Here is a 17270-nt window from a genome sequence, read left to right on the forward strand (position 1 = left end):
CAGGATCAGGCAGCTAACCACAGGCCGGTCAACCCCAGCTTCAGTCCCGAGAAGGTGATGGGGCAAACCCTCCTGGAAGCTACTTCCACCACATGAAGGAGATGACTGGGAACGGTCAGCAAGGATTTACCAAATAACTCTTTCCTAATTACTCTGATTGTCTTCTGCAAAATGCTGACTGGCTTGACAGGTTAGCGGAGGGCACCACATTCTCAGCACATCTGTAGCCGACATCAAATTGTCTGCAGTGGTTGAAATGCTTGAGGCTGCTTTTCAGGAGGACTTACCTAGGGTAGAAAAACAGGCTGATGGTTGTCTCATGAAGTTCAACTAAGGCAAATGCAAAGTCCCGTCCCTGGGACAGAATAATTCATTGCAATGATACAGCCTGGGGACTGTCTGGCTGGAAAGCAACTTCGCAGGAAAAACCTGGCAGTCCTGGTAGAGAACAAGCTTAACAGGAGTGAGCAGTGTTCTCCTGCAGGGAGGCCAACAGCATCCTCAGCTGTATCAGCAGACATTTAGCCAGCAGGCTGAGGAAAGTCATCTTCCCTCCGGTGTTCAGCAGTTATGAGATGTCATCTGAAGTACTCTGCCCAATTTTGGGCTCTCCAGTACAAGAAAGGCACTGACCTACTGGAACAAGTCTAGTGCAAGGCTAACGAGATGATGGGGCTGAAGCACATGATGCGTGAAGGCTTGTTCTGTAAAGAGAAGAAAATTTGAAGGAAATACCTTACTGTCTGAAAGTACTGACAGGAGGAGTGCAGAGGAGACACTCCTCTGCGAGGTGCCCAGTGGAAAGACAGCAGGCAACGGACATAAGTTACAGCATGGGAAATTCTGACTTGGTATGAAGGGAAGACACCTATTACCATGATGGAGGACAAACACTGCAACAGGAGCAGGAAGAGGCTGTTCCTTGAGCAGGAAGATCGCTGGTCTTAGAAACACACAGAACTCCACTGGGCAAGGTCCCGGGCAACCTGCCCTAAGCGAACCTGCTGGGAACAGGAGGTTAGACTCGGGAACTCCAGAGGTCCCTTCCAACCAACCTGCTTTTGTGATTTTACGATTCCCTCCCATTCTTTAACATACTCCAGGTATGAAACTCTAGCTAAGCTCCTGTTATGATGGAAATTTAATTTATGTCTAAGATGGAAATTTAGCTTTTCCTTTCCCCTCTTATTTTCCTGATTGTACCATACAAGAAGATAAGGAATTAAAACTCTATCACGGATACCTAGAAAGGGCCTCATTAAAGGTTATTTCCATTCCTCTGTCCCAACCAGGGTCAACAATACATATTTCATTCCTGAGAGACGTTCATTTAACCAGTTCTTAAAGATTTCCAGCAGCAGCTTTCTAAAAACTTCTCATGAAATCTTCAACACTGCAATTCTGTTAGTAAGTTGAAAATATTTTGTCTGCAACCTAAAAGTTGAAGACCATGATGAAGAAACTGAAACACAGGATAAAGCACTAGATACAAAGTCATAAATATGAGTAAGCTTGGTGTGATATCAGCTCTTCCAGAGATTTTGTAGTTGTGGTTGTGGTAAGTAATAGGGGACGGGACAGTGCACATGATTTGATATTCCACTCAGCTGAAAATGAGATTTTTTCCACTTGATATTCACTAGAGAATACAGCATGGAAACTGAGAGCTTAGTTCTTTAACAATAACATTCAAACACATACCGCTATCACTGCAAAGGTTGGAATACGAGCCAATCTGTAATTTACTTGAAGATTACTCTACTAATACTAAACTCATTTTCTTTTAAAATAATTTCTATACATATGTTGCAAAATTGAGAAAGTAGTCTTAATGTATAAATCATCAGAGAGGATTAGGCACAGTTTAAAGAGCAAGTGTTGCCGAATCCAATGAACATGTCTCAAAGGCCCGCATACTGCAATCCAGCAGCAGATTACAAAGATCAAGTGACCGAACACTTGCTTCTTTTTGGAACCCTGATGTGTATTCAAAGATCAAATTACTGTAATTGTACTTCTGGGATCTCAATTTGACTTCCTGTATAAAACAACCTACAAGACTTCCTTGAAGCAGCACTGAAGCCTTTCTTCTAGGAAAACTTTCTCTTTAGAAAATATCACAGCCTGTTTTAGAAGTAGTGAAGAATGTACCAAAGAACTCTGATAAAATGTTCCAACGAATCATTACTCTCATTCTTCACTGTACCTGTAAACTTTTATTTCCTTCTCTTTTTTTTAGACTGAATATTTCCAGTTTCAACTTGAAGCCACTGGATCTTGCTTTATATTTTACCAATAGATTAAAAAACCTCTAGTTTCCCAAGTAGGCCAGTGAAGAATTAATTTCCTAAACTTTCCCTATAAAGACTATGCTTCACAGCTGTTTTACTATGTTTCCCAGATTTTAATCATTTTCAGATTTCTTCTCTGAACAACCGCCTTGATCTGTAAACACAAGATGGTAAGATATTATACTGGAAGATTTATCTAAGGAACACAAGAGTAATGTATTTATGTTACTAAATGATGCTACGCTATGTCAGCTGGTAGAGCCAAGAATATCATTAGCACTTCCAGCCATTTTACATTACAGGGAGCTTGTCTCAGCTACCCACAATGACTAAAGTTTTTAAGTCATTGTTTCCTAGGATACTGTTACAGGAAACAGTTAAGCATAGACCACATATCCTGTTCTTAGATATGTTTCTTTACAGACATACTGAAATATGTCGTTTGTCTGTGCCTACCTTAACAAGAAATCCAAATCACTGGGTGGCCTCTTATTTTAATCATTAAAACTCCAGACAATTAGAAAATACCAGGGGGAAGCTGTGATTTCCTGTTTTCTTTCAAGGTCATTGACAAAAGTTTTCAATAGTGCGACAACAAGAAGGGGGCTCTAAGGGACCTAAGCAGAATCACATGCAGAGTAACCACTCCTCATCCACCTTAGTTAAAATCTTTCACTTATCCAGCCTTATATCCGTTTAACGTGAGTCATGTTAATACTGCATTGTTCTGGTTTCTTCCTGGTAAGTGAGCTACAGAAATATATGCCTTCTGCCTAGCATCCACATAAGCCTGAATTTTTCTTTCTCTGGGATAATTGTGTAAGAGCACATCATAAACATCACTCAGAAAGGATATGAATGCAGACTTGACAAAAAGAAATCAAGGTGCATAACCATCTTAACTATAGTCTAATAACCATTTTTTAAAATAAATCACATATTTTTCTAGATGTCTCTAGTTTACTGAGCACAAACTTGAAAAGGTCACTGGTATGACAATTCTGATTTTTAAAAAAATATTTTCTAAAAAGGATGCAGCCCCGAACACTGCATTTTATTTACTATCATATGAAGTATCGGTCTTCTCTTGAGACTGTGAAATGCCAAATTTTATCTCTAATAGCAGAATATGATACCCTGGCAACTACGCTCACCACATCTGAAAGCAATGAGATCTTGTCAGGGGCCTCATTGCAGGAATTCAGACTTTTGTTCACATAATAATGTTTCTTTTGCCTGAAGATACCTCAGCGGGTGTAACTGATCTCTGCACAGGGAGACTGTGGCAGACTCATCCATGGCAGGATGAGTAAGTACTTTTAATCCTTCTTAGCTGCCCACAAACCATATCACAGTAATCCATCTGAAGAACTCCAGAACTGTGCCTCAAAGTAAGCCAGAGAAGGTTACCAACACATTAACCTCCTTTTTTGTTTATTAAAAAGAAAAGTAAATCAAATAATAGAGCTTTGAAAGTCAGAACTGTATGTTGCTCTTGGCTTTGAAACGCCTAATTGTGAAACTAAAATGTTCCACAAGCCAAGCATTAAGAAATTTCTCTTTTAACTTTAGGAAAGGCAGGCTGCTTGCTAGTACCTGCAGTCACTGGGGAGTCAATGGCAATTAGCCTGGTACAAGGGGAGCAACCCATACGCATTTTAACCTCACCTTCCTAACACTTTGTGAGGAAGCAGAATTTTCTTCCTGTTCCTACAACAGGACCTTGTCCTCTACGATGCAGGTGGCTGTTTCCAAACACCATTTTTGATTCTGTGTGACTGCACACACAAAGGGGGTCAGCGCCGATGTGCTTCCCTGCCAGACCTCAAGCTCCCTGCTGTTGCCTGCAATATGCTCCTCTGCTCTAGGACGAACCGTGGCTGCTGCGTGCGTGTGCATCTGTCTGCTGGGAGGCCACTGTGATAGATGGGGCATCTTCCCTCCTGCTGCCTGCCGATTTTTTGTGCTCTTCCAAGCTTCGCTAGAAAGGGAAGGATATTTTGGGTTCAGTAGAAAAAATCAAGCGCAACAAAGAAATAGGAAAATCTATTTAAATTATTTTTAAATTCTCTGATAGCCCTATATAAAGGAAATCCAGCACCTCAAGAAGCTTGAGCAATGTTATACAGACAAGAAAGGACACAGACCTGATATTCCTCCAGCTGCCTTAGAAAAGAAGAACCACCAACTGTGAAAATCATCTAACAGAGAAAAGATGGAGAATAGCTCTGCATGCTCGGTAAAATACATATGTACATATATTACAGTACCAAGAAAAGGCCTGAGGAAATATGGATTGCAACTGTGCAGCTCAGAAAGCATGTCTTGCCAATCACTATGATTTCCTAACAGCGTAACAGAGGAGTTCCTGGTTTATTTTTGAACTGCTGATCTCTTTTCAATTTAGGACCCTCTCTTCTGTTTTTTAAGTCATTTTCCAATCCTCCATGCCACAGCAAAGCACTGTCAACAATTCTGAGAGACCTGAGCAGAGAACTAAAACAGGTCCACTGCCAGACTCACTTCCAGTCTTTGCTCTACCCGTTTAGAGAAAATGCAAGACTGTCTCAGTGCACCTACAGCACCTGATACGTGATAGCTGCCTGTCCTCAAGAACTGCTTCAATGTCCTTCATGGAACTAGCCCTGTTAATAGCAAAATTGTGCTGCCTTCGCAAGGGCAAAAGCCTCGAGATTCCCGTCTTATTTTACGTCACCTTCCACGTTGCCCTTACCAGGGTAGCAGGGACAAATGCCATTTCCACCTGACAGCCAACAGTTCGTTTCTATTACTGGCTTAGGTCTGAAAAGTCCAGATCACTACCAGGATCAGTCTGAAAAGCTTCTCAGGGCTGGCTCTGCATCTTAGTTCAGAGAAGAAAGAAGACAGAAAGGCAGCAGTGTCTTATACTCATGATGAACAAGAGTAAGATCTTTTGCAAAGCACTTTAAAAATCACTACTGAATTAATAGATAAATCAATGCCATTCCCTCTTATTTTGAACTCTGGAGACTTTATCCACACAGTGCTAAAAGTCCAAAAGAAGAAAGAATAATGGAAATGCATCACATCAATCTACAGAAGAGGTGAAATTCAATTTTTCAAATGAAAGTTAACCTGCTTACATACTTGCTCTAGCTGTGGCACTATTAAGCAAAGTTGTAACGCAGCACTTCTAAGACCATGTAACATCTTACAGAAAAAATACATAGAACCACAGAATCATTAAGGTTGAAGAAGACCTCCAGGATCACCTGGTCCAACCACCCCCTACCACCACTGTCACCCACTGAACCCTGTCCCCAAGCACCACGTCCAACCTTTCCTTGAGCACCCCCAGGGACGGTGACTCCCGCACCTCCCTGGGCAACCCGTCCCAACGCCTGACCGCTCTTTCTGAGCACAAATGTCTCCTCATTTCCCACCTGAACCTCCCCTGGCACAACTTGAGGCCATTCCCTCTGGTCCTATCCCTGGTTATGTGTGAGAAGAGGCCGACCCCCAGCTCCCCACATCTTCCTTTCAGGTAGTTGCAGAGAGCAATGGGCTCTGCCCTGAGCCTCCTCTTCTCCAGCCCAAACCCCCCCAGCTCCCTCAGCTGCTCCTCACAGGACTTGTGTCCCAGGCCCTTCACCAGCCTCGGAGCCCTTCTCTGGACACGCTGCAGGGCCTCGATGTCCTTCTTGTAGTGAGGGGCCCAAAGCTGAACCCAGCACTCGAGGTGCGGCCTCACCAGAGCAGAACACAAGGGGACCACCACCTCCCTGGCCCTGCTGGCCGACTATTCCTGACACAAACGAGGATGCCGTTGGCTTTCTTGGCCACCTGGGCACACTGCTGGATCATGCTGAGCTGAGCATCGACCAGCACCCCCAGATCATTTTCCTCTGCACAGCTTTCCAGCCACCCTGCCACAAGACTGTAGCGCTGCATGGGGTTGTTGTGGCCAAAGTGCACGACCCGACAATTAGCCACGTTAAATTTCATCCCACTGGTCTCTGCCCATTGACAGATCCCGTCGAGGTCTGCACCTTATCTCTTTCCAAAAAAAACCCTACATGTAAAACTAAGGTTAACCCTAATTAGGACCCTAAAAAACACATACGGCGCCAGTTTCTCCCATCAAAAAGTGCTCCCAACGGAAGCCTTCGGGTACAACTCAACTCCCTTGGGGAGCCTTTACGGTTGGGAGCACTGGCACCGTACATGTTTTTTAGGGTCCTACGTAGGGTTACTGCAGGGCCTTCCTACCCTCCCGCAGATCAACACTTCCCCTAGCTTGGTGTCACCTGCAAACCTACTGAGGGTGCACTGAATTCCCTCATCCAAGTCACCCACGAAGATATTAAAGAGGATGGGCCCCAACACCGTCCCCAGTGCCATCCAATCCATCCACCAAAAAAAAAATCAACTGTTTCAAAGGCCAAGACAGATTATGCTACTGGACACTAACAGAGGTCACCAGCATTTCACATAGAAGCAGAAATTAAGTGTTGGGATAACATTGCACTCATTGTCTTCTATTTAATGGGATCTTTTTCAACGTAATGGGATTCGTTCTGTTCACAAATATGGATGACAAAGGAAATTTCAAGTTCAAAGAGTGTCCTGGGAGTAGTATGGTATGAGAGATTTACTGCCACTGTCAAAAGTCTTTACCAAAAGCCTATATAAACTTCAGGAAAATAATTCCAAGAAATGATGTACTTATCATTCCAGAATACATAAAATTATTTAGAACTTATTTAAAATGTCAAAAGTCTCTCAGATCCTGCAGTTAATCAGTCTTTTTAGAAAATTTACAATCACGTTTCAACAGTGCTTCATTGTCACTTCCTATTTCTGTGAAATTAGTCTCTGGACACCGTAGCTGCAGAAGAACCTTCAAAAGGTAACACAAAACCAGCAGAGACACCTGCCTGGGATTAGAGATAGCCCATGAATAGAGTTTTGAAATATGGAGTGCCATATTCATTTTAGTAGGGCCTAAATCAGGTAATAGTGCTGTTTTACAACACTGCCAGCAGTTCTGCTCCTGAAAGTGATAAGCATGGTACTGTGAGGAACCAATATTTGAGGAAGCCTTGTATGTCAAATAATAAAGGTAGTAGGTACAGAATGTTATCTACCTTCCCAAAGGTGGTCACATCTTTAAAAAACGGGGATGCCTTTTTATTGATTTCACGTTAAAATAAATGAGCTTCATAAAGCATAAGATAGGCTACCTTGAAATACTTTATAGTCAAATAATTTTTCAAAATCAGGCCCACATCCATTGTTAATTTACAAGCGGTGTGTAAATGGGATTTTCCTATTCATGAAATGCTGAATTATGTATCTTTGTAAACAACTAAAATACAGTGCAGCAGTCAAAGATGTAAGCACCTCTGTCATACCAATTCTGGCAAAATTAGTAAATCTGCATTTGATCCTAATCCATGTAATATTCATCCCTTTACGGTATAACCTTAATCTCCACAGTTCTCTAGAGAGCACACAAGCATCTAGGCATTTCTTCACCACCCATCAGCTAACACAAATACCCTAAACCTACTGCTAAATCAGCTGAAATATTTTAAATTGGCTTAAAGCAAATTCTATTAAAATGACCAAATACAGTCAACATAGCCATTCCAACTCCAGGAAATACGTGTATTAGTAGAGGCTTCAAAAAAACTATTTTTCTTTTGCATGCTGGGAAAGAGATGATTAGAGGCCACCCCATTTGCTAATATCACGCACTCAGCACTTCAGCTCTGCAGTGCCAGGTTATCTCAGAGACGAGCATTTATCAGTGTGCTACGAAAAAAGAGCGACATTTTATCGCATAATCACTACCCGTCCACAGGGTGAGATTACTCTTAATCTTTGTCAGACTGACTCACAACTTGAATTACAAGTCTTTTACGGTATTTCTTTAAACAGCAGTAAGCAAAGTTTTAAACATGACTGCAGACTAATAGTAAATCTGACTAACTTTCACAGGCTGCTATCCATAATCCTTCAGCTGCTTAACCATTAGTGGGAAGGAACTACTATTATTTAACTAAAAGCCTCTGTCCTTGTCAAAAACATGTCCGTAACCTGTCAGCAAAACCAAAAGCCGAACGTTTTACCTCACTGTCCGGGCTGGGTTGGACAACCTCCCAGGTCTGAGAGTCCACGTCATAGCAGTGAAGCTCGTTGGGCAGCGTGTTGTCTGCAGCACCACCAAACACGTAGAGATGCCGGTCAAACGCCACCATTGTGTGGCCGTACCGCCGCTGCGGAGGAGGAGGGGAGCCCCGCAGCAAGTGCTCAGTAGGAATTCGTGTCCAGCTGAAACACCAAACATGAAACAGAGTGCATCTTTCACATTTCTCTTCAAAGTCAGCTTCTCGCTCTCACTCAGATTATACAAATTAAGAAGAGAAGCCCATTAGAGTTGTTACTGAACCCACACAATCACAGGCAACTGCAACCCCCTTAAACTTCTCAGAGACCTGCATCAGCTCCATGTTGCTAAACAGCTGAGAATGTCATAAAGGCAACGCGTCTCCTTAACCTAGACATGTTTATGTAAACCCCAGCAGCTCAAAGACCTCAACTGGGAAAGGAATTAGTGATCTACTGTCACACATTTTAACAGCTAACCCTTCCAAGTAAACGGCAGCATTCTGATTATGTAGCACGTTTCGGCAAGGCCTTGCTTATTCACGATGATAGCACTATTTCAGCCAAGGATTTGAGGCAGTTGGCTGTTGTTTCACTTGTGGTTCCACATCAGCCAGTTCCACTGGTAACCAGACAGAGCAGGTTCCCAGAACAGACCCTAAGATCTGCATGCCCACCTTACGGCATTTGTCTCTCACCAGAGGGGTCACACTTTCAGAGCAACAGTCAGCACTCCCAGCAAGTCACACTAAATGTCTCAAACTGAATACTCAAGATGTTAAAAGATACTGTGCTTTCACATTTCCTAATGATTCTAGTGCGAACTGGTATTTTACAGGACCTCTGTCTGTTTTTAATCAAGTATTCATAACAACTTTTAGGAAGAAAATACTTGGCATTTGATTCAGAATAAACTGAGATACATGCTTCTTTCTTAAAGCATATCTACCAAACTTTCTGTTCATTTGCTGAAAAAGCCCTAGCCAAAGCACATGGCAAAATACAAAGCCTCATTAAAACAGACCATATTTTATTTAATCTATCCTTGCTAGTCATAAGATGTAGTATTCTTCCTCAATAGCTTCAAGTACATGCATTCCTCAACTTAAGTAGTCAAGGATTATGTGGATTTTGCGCAGCTTAACTGCAAAAAAACTTACATTTTTTCCTTGAATTCAAACTGGAAGAGATTATTGGTAATCTTTGCTCCACTCTGGCCAGAGAAAACAAACATCTTGTCTTTGCAAACAGCCACAGGAAAATTACAGCATGAAGGAGGGATCTCACCGCTTTGTTCAATCTGAAAGATAATGAAGTACAAAATAAACAAACAAAACATTTTGTAGAGCAAAGCTACACATGTGGAGTACGCTTGTAGGAACGCGCAGTGCATCCGCACATAAGAGTACATGGTAGCAACGTTTGCAGGCAATCAAGTCCCCATAAATTTGGCAATAGGTAATCAATTAATGCTGTGCTTACAGGTCTGCACAGACTAATTTTACCACGGATAAAAAAAGATGGGAGGCCGTATTTCTAAAGCCTCTGTCACTGCGAGGATGGGGATTCTCTCTGATCTTGACAGGCACTCAGCAAAGATTCCTGTTGATGGCAGTGGTTAAAGCGGGAAACACAGTCCTTTTTTACAGGGGACATAGCAAAGCCGCCCCGGGCAGTCGAGGTCCAGCTCACAGACTCACAAGCAGAAATCATACGTTCATAGATTGTTGGTGTTTTCCAGATACACAAACAAAATCAAACTTGAACTGCTGTTAAGCTGTGTGACAAATACATTCTGAAGAGAGAGCAATGCTATCTGGCATAGGAAATTTAAAGTAATTGTGTGTGAAAACCAAAATAGAAAAGTTATTTGCGTTATTTCAAATTAAAGCTTCTTACCTCTTCCCAACATGTTAGCTCTCTATCCTGTAGGCCAATTGTCCACATGTCATTTAACCTGTGTTATAACACAAAAAAGTCTGACTGGAAACACTTTATGTTTTGTTATTTTTAGCTCATAGACTTGAAAAGACAAAGATTATATTTTATCAGCATTCCTTCTCCTGAACAGGAAGAATCTCCTGCTAGCAGAAAAAAAATAATACAAACCTAAATTTCTAACTCTATATTTTATACCACCACCAGAGCCTGCTTTAGCATCTTTCTGGTTACATATACACAACAGTTAACACAACAACTCTGCTTGGAGCTTAAGGATTAGAATTTAATCTTTGGGATTTTTACAGAAATACCCCTTATTATCGTGCTTTCTTTCACTCATTCCTGCTAACTCCTGATACTGACCACAGTAACTATTTACGTGGCTGAATCCTACTCCAAACACATAAAAGAGGATGAAGTGAGTAACGTGACACATCAGAGGCTACTACACATCTGACTATGATTTTCCCAGTACAAGTAATTTGCAGACGACTACAAATGCTTCTTTTGTTCAGAGTTGCCTGGAGGCTCATGTTCCACAAAAAGACATTTTTAGCACGATCTTGGTAAATTAGATAGCTCCTCTCACCCAGTCTCTCCTTCCAGCTACCCAGGGCCCATGGGGAACTTCCTAAATTGGAACAGAACAATTCCACAGTCATGCATCTTTCTCCAATTCTTCCTCCAGAAACAAAGGAAAGATCCCATCTGCTTCTTCACATTAATGTCGGTTCTGGTGGAGACTGAGAAGCTTTTTTACAGATTCTCCTCAGAAGAGGCACCCGGCAACTTGAGGCATCTCCTAGTGTGTGCCAATCTGTGTGTGTTCTCATGATGCAGATATCGTGCATCAACATAAAAAACTTCCCAACTTCACCAAGACAAAAAAAAAATTTAAAAAAATCACATGTTCAGAACTGACTCTTCCCTGATGGACTGAGAGCACATGTGAAGAGCTGGAATCTGGAACAAAGCACCAGGCTCTCCCTAACTTCTCAGTACCACTCCTTTTCAGTCCTTTCTCATCTAACATCTCATCTGCCTTCAATCTAAATAATCTTGATATTTCAGTGCAATATCCCACCAAGGGTATCACGTATTTTCAAAGAAAAAGCTCACATAGTTTTCTCAGTTGTGTTATATGACTTCATGGAAAACCCAGGCTTTGTTCTGTCAGTTTTCAGCAACATCAGGAGGCCTGTAGCGGGTATCTTCTAAGAAATGCTCATTTGCCAAATTTCAAAGACCATTTAGCATCTTTGCAACCAAGCAAGCTGTCAAACTGTACATCCACAGCCACTCTGAGTCACCAGCTTTTTAGCTTTTAAACATATACTTATTTCAACACGTACTGGTGAACTGCAAAAATCTAATGCTCAACAACAGTGAGGTTTAGCAAAGCTCCCATTATTGTTAAAAGCACTCGGTATACGAAAATGTCTCTACAGATGTGAAAAGCCAGTGACTGGGATTTTACACAAGCGACCAAGGAGGGAGCGATCCCTCCACATACCGTGCATTGCCATCGTATCCCGCAAAGATCCACAGCTTATCACTATACACTGTTGCACCATGAGCTGACCGCGCAACCGGTAACCTGCAATTGAGGAAAAAAAAAAAGTCTTAATCACCTACGGAAGTGCTGTACGAAGGATCTGCACGATAGGCAAAATGCACAGGTAACAAGAATAAAGCCCCCTACGCGAACTGCCTCAGCCAGGAAATTGCTTCTGTCATACGTCCTCAAAACACAAAGCAAGCTTCTGATGGGTACATTTTAGAACATTATTCTCTCCTTCCATCACTAAACTACCTCATCACATACAGGGAAAAAAAATAAACCAACAAATTGCTTGTTATGCTCCAAATACTCTGAAGTATTTTATCTACGGTAGCAAAGCAGTGGGACGATTAATAGCACTATCATTATAGCAAAGTGGAAAACTACAAACGTTATAAAAATCCCATGCAGGTTTTCATGCACTAAGAGGATGGAACACGCAAGTGAAATCATGGACAGGGTTCAAAAGACTACTGGGGACAGCATAGCGCGGGCATTCCTGAAATACAGAGCCCATGATAAAAGCTCAGTCATGTGATTTCTCCTTCCTAATTTGAATTGCTTTTACTAAATCAGCCAACTTCAGCAGTGGGGAAAGAGAAGGACATTTGAATTCATAAAATATAAATAACAATTACTCTCTGAAAGGTCCGAAGTTGCTAGAAGAACCAGAAAGAGAAATTACTAATGTAGTCTACCTTCTAAAATGTAACATACTCATGAGCAGTGAGCAACAGTAACTCAAGAACAGAGTGTGTGTTCCTCACCCATTTCTGCAAGTTACGCTAGAGCCACCAAACAACCTGAAATGCACATAGCCAACTTGAAGAAATAAAGAGTTACCGTATTTAATTTTCCCTTGGAAAATTGTATCATGGGAACCTCCATCCAATAGATGCAAACACATGTCAACTCATTCATCTGCTTCTGAATTTGTTTGTGTGAACACGCATCACCTTAATGCACTTCAAGTAAGTATGCTCCAAGAAAGTCAAATTTTAATAAGAAAGGAATGTGTACATTTAACTACAAATAAGCTTCAATTTGTTTTATGACAAAAACAAATTGAAGCCATATGGAATCAACAAATTTCATGCTATCCATGAAAGAGGGAATTTAAAAGAAATCGTTTCCTTTGCTCCATCCCTTCTGACCCAGAAATGAAACGTGAAGAACGGTTTTGTCAAATTTCCAATCTTGTACACTCTGGAATGTAGGCCTTCAGATCAAAAGATGAAGTCTTCAAGAAACTTTAATTAAGAAAGCATATCAGAAACAGTCTTATAGCCTTAATACTAACATTGTAACTAATTCTATGTGCCATTTTAATGGTTGCTGAGTGATGCTCAGAATCCTGAAGCGTAGGATAATAATGTCGCTTCCTTACCTTCCTTCAGTCTTCCACTCTGTCCATTGTCCAGTTGCAAACTTATATTCAAAGAGATCATTTTTATTCTTCAGATTGGAATTGGAATAAATGTCTCCAGTATAGCCACCTGAGCAACAACAATTCCATTAGACTCAAACCCAATACAGCACATATGCTTAGAGTCAGCATATGAGAAGAAAACTTAAGTTTAGACAACACAGAGAGAAGCTATTTAACTACTGGACTACTGCAGATGGGAGACTTCTCCTTCACTCTTAGCCCTACATAAACACCATGGCAATGAGCTTCAAGTTTGCATTGCTTTAGACAAAGAAGCAAAAGTATTTCAAAGCTAAAGTTGAAATCACAGCCAGCCATGGAAAAATACTAGGCTTTCTACTGAATAAGATCCTTTGAGGCTTCCTAAAAATATTTCATTTTTAAAATACCAACACATTTATCATTCCAAACATGCATAACTGTAATCTGCCACTGTCTTACCAAACACAAACATGCTGCTCCCATAGACCACAGCTGAGTGGTGATACCGTGGTGCTGGCGGGGTCCCCGTGGTAAAAGCCCTGCACAACATTTAGAACAGCAGCAATCAAACACCCCTTGTCATGCTTCAAGCGCTCAAAGTTATTATGCAGACTCAATGGGAAATATAACTGTTAAAAGTTAATCTACTGTTCTTGACTATTTTCACTGGTTTTGGTTTCTTAAATTATATTACCTAGGACTTCATAACAGGCTAAGCACCGCAAGCAGAGACAGCATAATGAACATGAAATCTCTTTGGCGGAGATATCGAGTAAGGCCCAGGTAAGACAACACAGATCGCACAGTCCAGAATGAGGGAGCAAAGCAAAGGCATCCATGAGCCCTTCTCTACACCTCTTGTTGCCCGAGGGGCTGCAGCAGCCCCGTCCCTCTGCCCACGTGCCCTTCTGGCACTCTCAGACTGCACGAACGGTGCCAGCGCACGGCTCCAAGCACCGCTGTGTTGCCCAGCATCCCCTGGCAGGAGCTGGCTGCATTTGACAGCCTCCCTGAAGGCTCTGTCACACACCAGACCAAGGGGCTTGCGAAGGCCCAACTGCAACCACACCGGGGCGGGGGTAAGACGCTTTCTCCTGGATGATCTGTGTAGAGTCCCAGCTTTTTACACCCAGACCAGGGGTGCAGAGAAAGAAAGTCATCTCTCCCACCCCTGCGGGCAGCTGTGCAGGGCGACCCACCTGCACCAGGAGCAGTCCTTCACGTCGAAGCGCAGCAGGTCGTTCAGCATCGTCTTCCTGTGGGAAGGAACCAGGGAGGAAGGAACTCAGCAGGCTACGGTTCTGCTTGGGGCAGGACCCAGACCCCCAAACCCCTTCCCCTCAAGCCAGGACCCCCCAAACCCCTTCCCCTCAGGCCAGGACCCCCTCAAACCTCTTCTCCTCAGGCCAGGACCCCCTCAAACCTCTTCCCCTCAGACTCATGTCCCCCAAACCCCTTCCCCTCAAGCCAGGACCCCCCAAGCCCCTTCCCCTCAGGCCAGGACTCCCCCAAACCCCTTCCCCGCAGGTCAGGACGCCCCAAGCCCCTTCCCCTCAGACCCAAGCCCCCCAGGTCCCTTCCCCTCAGGTCAGACCCCACCCCCAAGCCCCTTCCCCTCAGGTCAGACCCGACCCCCAAGCCCCTTCCCCTCAGGTCAGACCCCACCCCCAAGCCCCTTCCCCTCAAGCCAGGACCCCCCAAGCCCCTTCCCCTCAGACCCAACCCCTTCCCCTCGGGTCAGACCCCACCCCCAAGCCCCTTCCCCTCAGGCCAGGACCCCCCAAGCCCCTTCCCCTCAGACCCAAGCCCCCCAGGTCCCTTCCCCTCAGGTCAGACCCCACCCCCAAGCCCCTTCCCCTCAGACCCAAGCCCCCCAGGTCCCTTCCCCTCAGGTCAGACCCCACCCCCAAGCCCCTTCCCCTCAGACCCAAGCCCCCCAGGTCCCTTCCCCTCAGGTCAGACCCCACCCCCAAGCCCCTTCCCCTCAGACCCAGGCCCCCTCCCCTCGGCCCCCCCCACCCGGCCTCACCCGTTGTCCCCGCCGAAGACGTAGATGGCGTCCCGGTAGGCCACCACGGTGTGCTTGCTGCGCCTGCGGGCAGCACACGGCAGCGGTCAGGGGCCGCGGGGACCGGGACCCGGACCCCGACCCCCCCCCCCCCGCCCGCCGCCCCCCGCCGCTCACCGGGCCCCCACGAACTCGTCGCAGGGCGGGAGGCGGCGCCAGCGGTGCACGGTCTCGAAGGGCCCGAAGTTGAGGGTGAGGTACTCCACGCTGTCCGAGCAGCTGTGGTCGAAGTCCACGCTCGGAGCCACCTTAGAGCGCCCCGCGACACCCGCCGGGGCCCCCGCCGCCGCCATGGCCCGTAGCAACCGGCGGGGCCTCCCCGCCGGACTACAACTCCCGGCGTGCCCCGCGGCTACTACTACTCGCGGCTGGGATGCAGGATCACCGCCGGACTACAGCCCCCAGCATGCCTCGCTCCCGGGGGGGGAGGGGTCGGTTCGGCGGCAGCTTGAGGCGCTGCGGCACCGAAGGTCGCGCGTTCGAGTCCCAGGTCCGGCGGCAGCGCAGGGTGCGGGCAGAGGCCGTGCAAGGGCTGCCTGTGGAGGAGCCCCCGCGGCCCCGGGCAGCGGTCACAAGGGTGGCCGGGCCCTAGGGCATCGGGGTCGGGTCCGGGCCCAGCCGCCCCCAGCGGGAGAGCCCCAGGCCCCAGCTGCCCCCTGGTGGCGGGTCCTGCCCCCGCAGCCTGAGGGGAGCCCGGGGCTGGCCCAGGTGCCCGGTGCCCGCTCCCTGTACAAGCAGAAGCGAGGCACGTTTATACGTTAAAAGCTTTTATTCATTAATACAAAAAAAAAATAATACCAAGAACAATACTCATGAGTACGCATAAAGTCTCATTCCAGAGTCATACCTGATCTATTAACTATTTAAATTATTTTCTGTGGCTACCAGAGCTTCATGCTACTCTAGCAAAATAAAACCCAGTGTGCAAACCCCAACCGGAGGCTGGCGGCCGTGCTGGGGCAGCCACAGTCCCGTCCTTCATTTTACCCAACGCACCTCATAGCACAGCCTTAGTAACCTTTGGTGACTATGGGTTCCCTTTCTTCTCAACAACAGACAATGAATACGATGGGTGTTGCACACCTCGACACCGGGCCTTAGATGCATTTCCACAGCATCCGGCATCTTTCAGCCCGAGCAACCTCCTCGAGGCACACCGGCTCCGATCGGCTTCAAAGCTGACAGCCTCCAGCAAGCACTTTGTGGGTGAAGATACATCGTGTAGCAGTCAGTTTTGTTGGGAGGAAGGAGAAAGCAGGACAAAGGCGTGCGGGACCACAAAAGGGTTCCTTCAAACCCCCTACCGAGCACTGTGTGCTCTCACACCCTATTTGGCCTCTCTGTGAAAAGCTCAAGGCAGTACTTCTTGCCAAAAAAAGCATCCTGCACACCACAGCATGCTGTGGAGCTACGCCATCCCTGTGCCCACCATGCACAGATGGGCACGGGACCACCTCCAAGCTTGGTCTCCAGCCCCAGACCTTATCAGAGGTCCAGTACAGTGGCACCGTGCCTGCTCAGGCTGCGGGAAGGGTGCGTGCACGTGTGCCAATGCTACAGGCAGGGGAGTGCACAGCACTAGTCCCCAACAGCCACTGATCCCCAAGTCCTTTCCATCTCACTGGATGCACTCATGGAAAAAGCCATCAACATCTGCAAATCAAAGAGCAGCTTCTAACCGACACTCAGGAGCTCTAGCAGGGACTGTACAAGACACTTATCGTTTAACTCTTGGGACCTTGCAATCACCAAGAAATCCTTGGATTCCTCAGTTCAAGTGTGAGGAATGGTATCAGTTACACAAGGCTGCTACCATTTTTCAAACTTACCTAAACCTGCCACCCA

The 17270-nt window shown here is 45.3% G+C and overlaps 1 protein-coding gene across 2 annotated transcripts in view; it reads right to left on the reverse strand.

The window, feature by feature from the left end:
* The window catches only part of LZTR1 (leucine zipper like post translational regulator 1), a 38509-nt gene extending 22730 nt beyond the window's left edge, over positions 1–15779 (reverse strand). Inside the window, exons 1-9 of one of the 2 annotated variants that reach the window (XM_083812985.1) lie at positions 15543–15779; positions 15387–15449; positions 14557–14613; positions 13817–13896; positions 13334–13442; positions 11899–11982; positions 10344–10401; positions 9605–9744; positions 8408–8609 (exon numbers count right to left, since the gene is read on the reverse strand). In XM_083812985.1, coding sequence (XP_083669111.1) covers positions 8408–8609; positions 9605–9744; positions 10344–10401; positions 11899–11982; positions 13334–13442; positions 13817–13896; positions 14557–14613; positions 15387–15449; positions 15543–15718 — 969 coding nt within the window. In that variant the 5' untranslated portion in view covers positions 15719–15779. The remainder of the gene's footprint in view (positions 1–8407; positions 8610–9604; positions 9745–10343; positions 10402–11898; positions 11983–13333; positions 13443–13816; positions 13897–14556; positions 14614–15386; positions 15450–15542) is intronic. The other variant, XM_083812984.1, reaches the window with a different exon arrangement.
* Positions 15780–17270: the final 1491 nt, after the last annotated feature.

The sequence above is a fragment of the Anser anser genome, assembly GCF_964211835.1.
Source record: "Anser anser genome assembly, chromosome: 27".
NCBI classification, from domain to species: domain Eukaryota; kingdom Metazoa; phylum Chordata; class Aves; order Anseriformes; family Anatidae; genus Anser; species Anser anser.